The 1,786-nt window shown below is 40.5% G+C and overlaps 1 protein-coding gene across 1 annotated transcript in view; it reads left to right on the forward strand.

The window, feature by feature from the left end:
* Positions 1-1,355, forward strand: part of LOC135214659 (uncharacterized) — a 13,104-nt gene extending 11,749 nt beyond the window's left edge. The window contains exons 2-3 of the mRNA XM_064248995.1: positions 378-837; positions 1,057-1,355. Of these exons, the coding sequence (XP_064105065.1) occupies positions 378-837; positions 1,057-1,355 (759 nt within the window). The remainder of the gene's footprint in view (positions 1-377; positions 838-1,056) is intronic.
* Positions 1,356-1,786: the final 431 nt, after the last annotated feature.

Genomic DNA, 1,786 nt, shown 5'->3' on the forward strand with positions numbered 1-1,786 from the left:
AGCAATAAAGCTCAAACGCTTGTAAAATATTTATTGAATGGACGATTCTTAAATCAATTTTGTCTCTTGGTTTTCAAGATCTATAATTAAACCCATAGCAAGATTTTGGGGTAAATGTCAATAAAGGAGTAAAAGCCAAAATAGTTAGGTTAGATTATTAGTTGTCATGTTGCCTGAAAACACCATGTGATTTGTCATATTTAGAACGTCCCAGCAAATCAGTTATTCCCTCAGCACACACTGTTGAGATGGCAACGTCGTTTATTGGTATTCTTCTCACGTGTGGCATTTGTTAAACATCAAATTCTCTTTCTTCGTGATGGCTGCCAAAGTTTACGCAATCCATTGAAGAGTCATTTCCTAAATCCTTCATGAAGCACAGACAGCATTTTGTAATTGTACCCTTCATGAGGCACGGAGAGCATTTGGTATCCTTCATAAAGCTTAGAGAGCATTTAGTATCCTTCCATGAAGCACAGAGGGCATTTGGCATCCTTCATGAAGCTCAAAGAGCATTTGGTATCCTTCATGAAGCACGGAGAGTATTTAGTATCTTTCATGATGCACAAAGAACATTTAGTATCCTTCATGAAGCACGGAGAGCATTTGGTATCCTTCATGAATCTCAGAGAGCATTTGGTATCCTTCATGAAGCTCAGAGAGCATTTGATATGCTTCATGAAGCACAGAGAGCATTTGGTATCCTTCATGAAGCACGGAGAGCATTTGGTATCCTTCATAAAGCTCAGAGAGTATTTAATATGCTTCATGAAGCACGGAGAGCATTTTGTATCCTTCATAAAGCTCAGAGAGCATTTGGTATCCTTCATGAAGCATGTAGAGAGAGCATTTGGTATCCTTCATGAATCTCAGAGAGCATTTGGTATCCTTCATGAAGCATGTAGAGAGAGCATTTGGTATCCTTCATGAATCTCAGAGAGCATTTGGTATCCTTCATGAAGCATGTAGAGAGAGCAGTTGGTATCCTTAATGAATCTCAGAGAGCATTTGGTATCCTTCATGAAGCACAGAGAGCATTTGGTATCCTTCATTAAGCTCAGAGAGCATTTGATATCCTCCATGAAGCACGAAGAGCATTTGGTATCCTTCATGAATCTCAGAGAGCATTTGGTATCCTTCATGAAGCACGGAGAGCATTTGGTATCCTTCATGAAGCTCAGAGAGTATTTGGTACCCTTTATGAAGCGCAGAGGGCCTTTGGTATGCTTCATGAAGCACAGAGAGCATTTGGTATGCTTCTTGAAGCACAGAGAGCATTTGGTACCCTTTATGAAGCACAAAGAGCATTTGGTATGCTTCATGAAGCACGGAGACCATTTAGTATCTTTCATTAAGTACTGAGAGCATTTGCTATCCTTCATGAAGCACGGAGATCATTTGGTATCCTTCATGAAGCATAGAGAGCATTCATTTGGCATCCTACATGAACACAGAGAGCATTTGGTATGCTTCATGAAGCACGGAGAGCATTTGGTATCCTTCATGAAGCTCAGAGAGCATTTAGTATCTTTTATGAAGCACAGAGAGCATTTGCTATCCTTCATGATGCACGGAGAGCATTTGGTATCCTTCGTGAAGCACGAAGAGCCATTGGTATCCTTCATGAACCTCAGAGAGCGTTTAGTATCCTTCATGAAGCACGGATAGTACTTGGTATCCTTCATGAAGCTCAGAGAACATATAGTATCCTTTATGAAGCACGGAGAGTACTTAGTATTCTTCACGAAGCTCAGAGAGCATTTGGTATCCTTCATGAAGCACGGAG

The sequence above is a fragment of the Macrobrachium nipponense genome, chromosome 46 (assembly GCF_015104395.2).
Source record: "Macrobrachium nipponense isolate FS-2020 chromosome 46, ASM1510439v2, whole genome shotgun sequence".
Lineage (NCBI taxonomy): Eukaryota > Metazoa > Arthropoda > Malacostraca > Decapoda > Palaemonidae > Macrobrachium > Macrobrachium nipponense.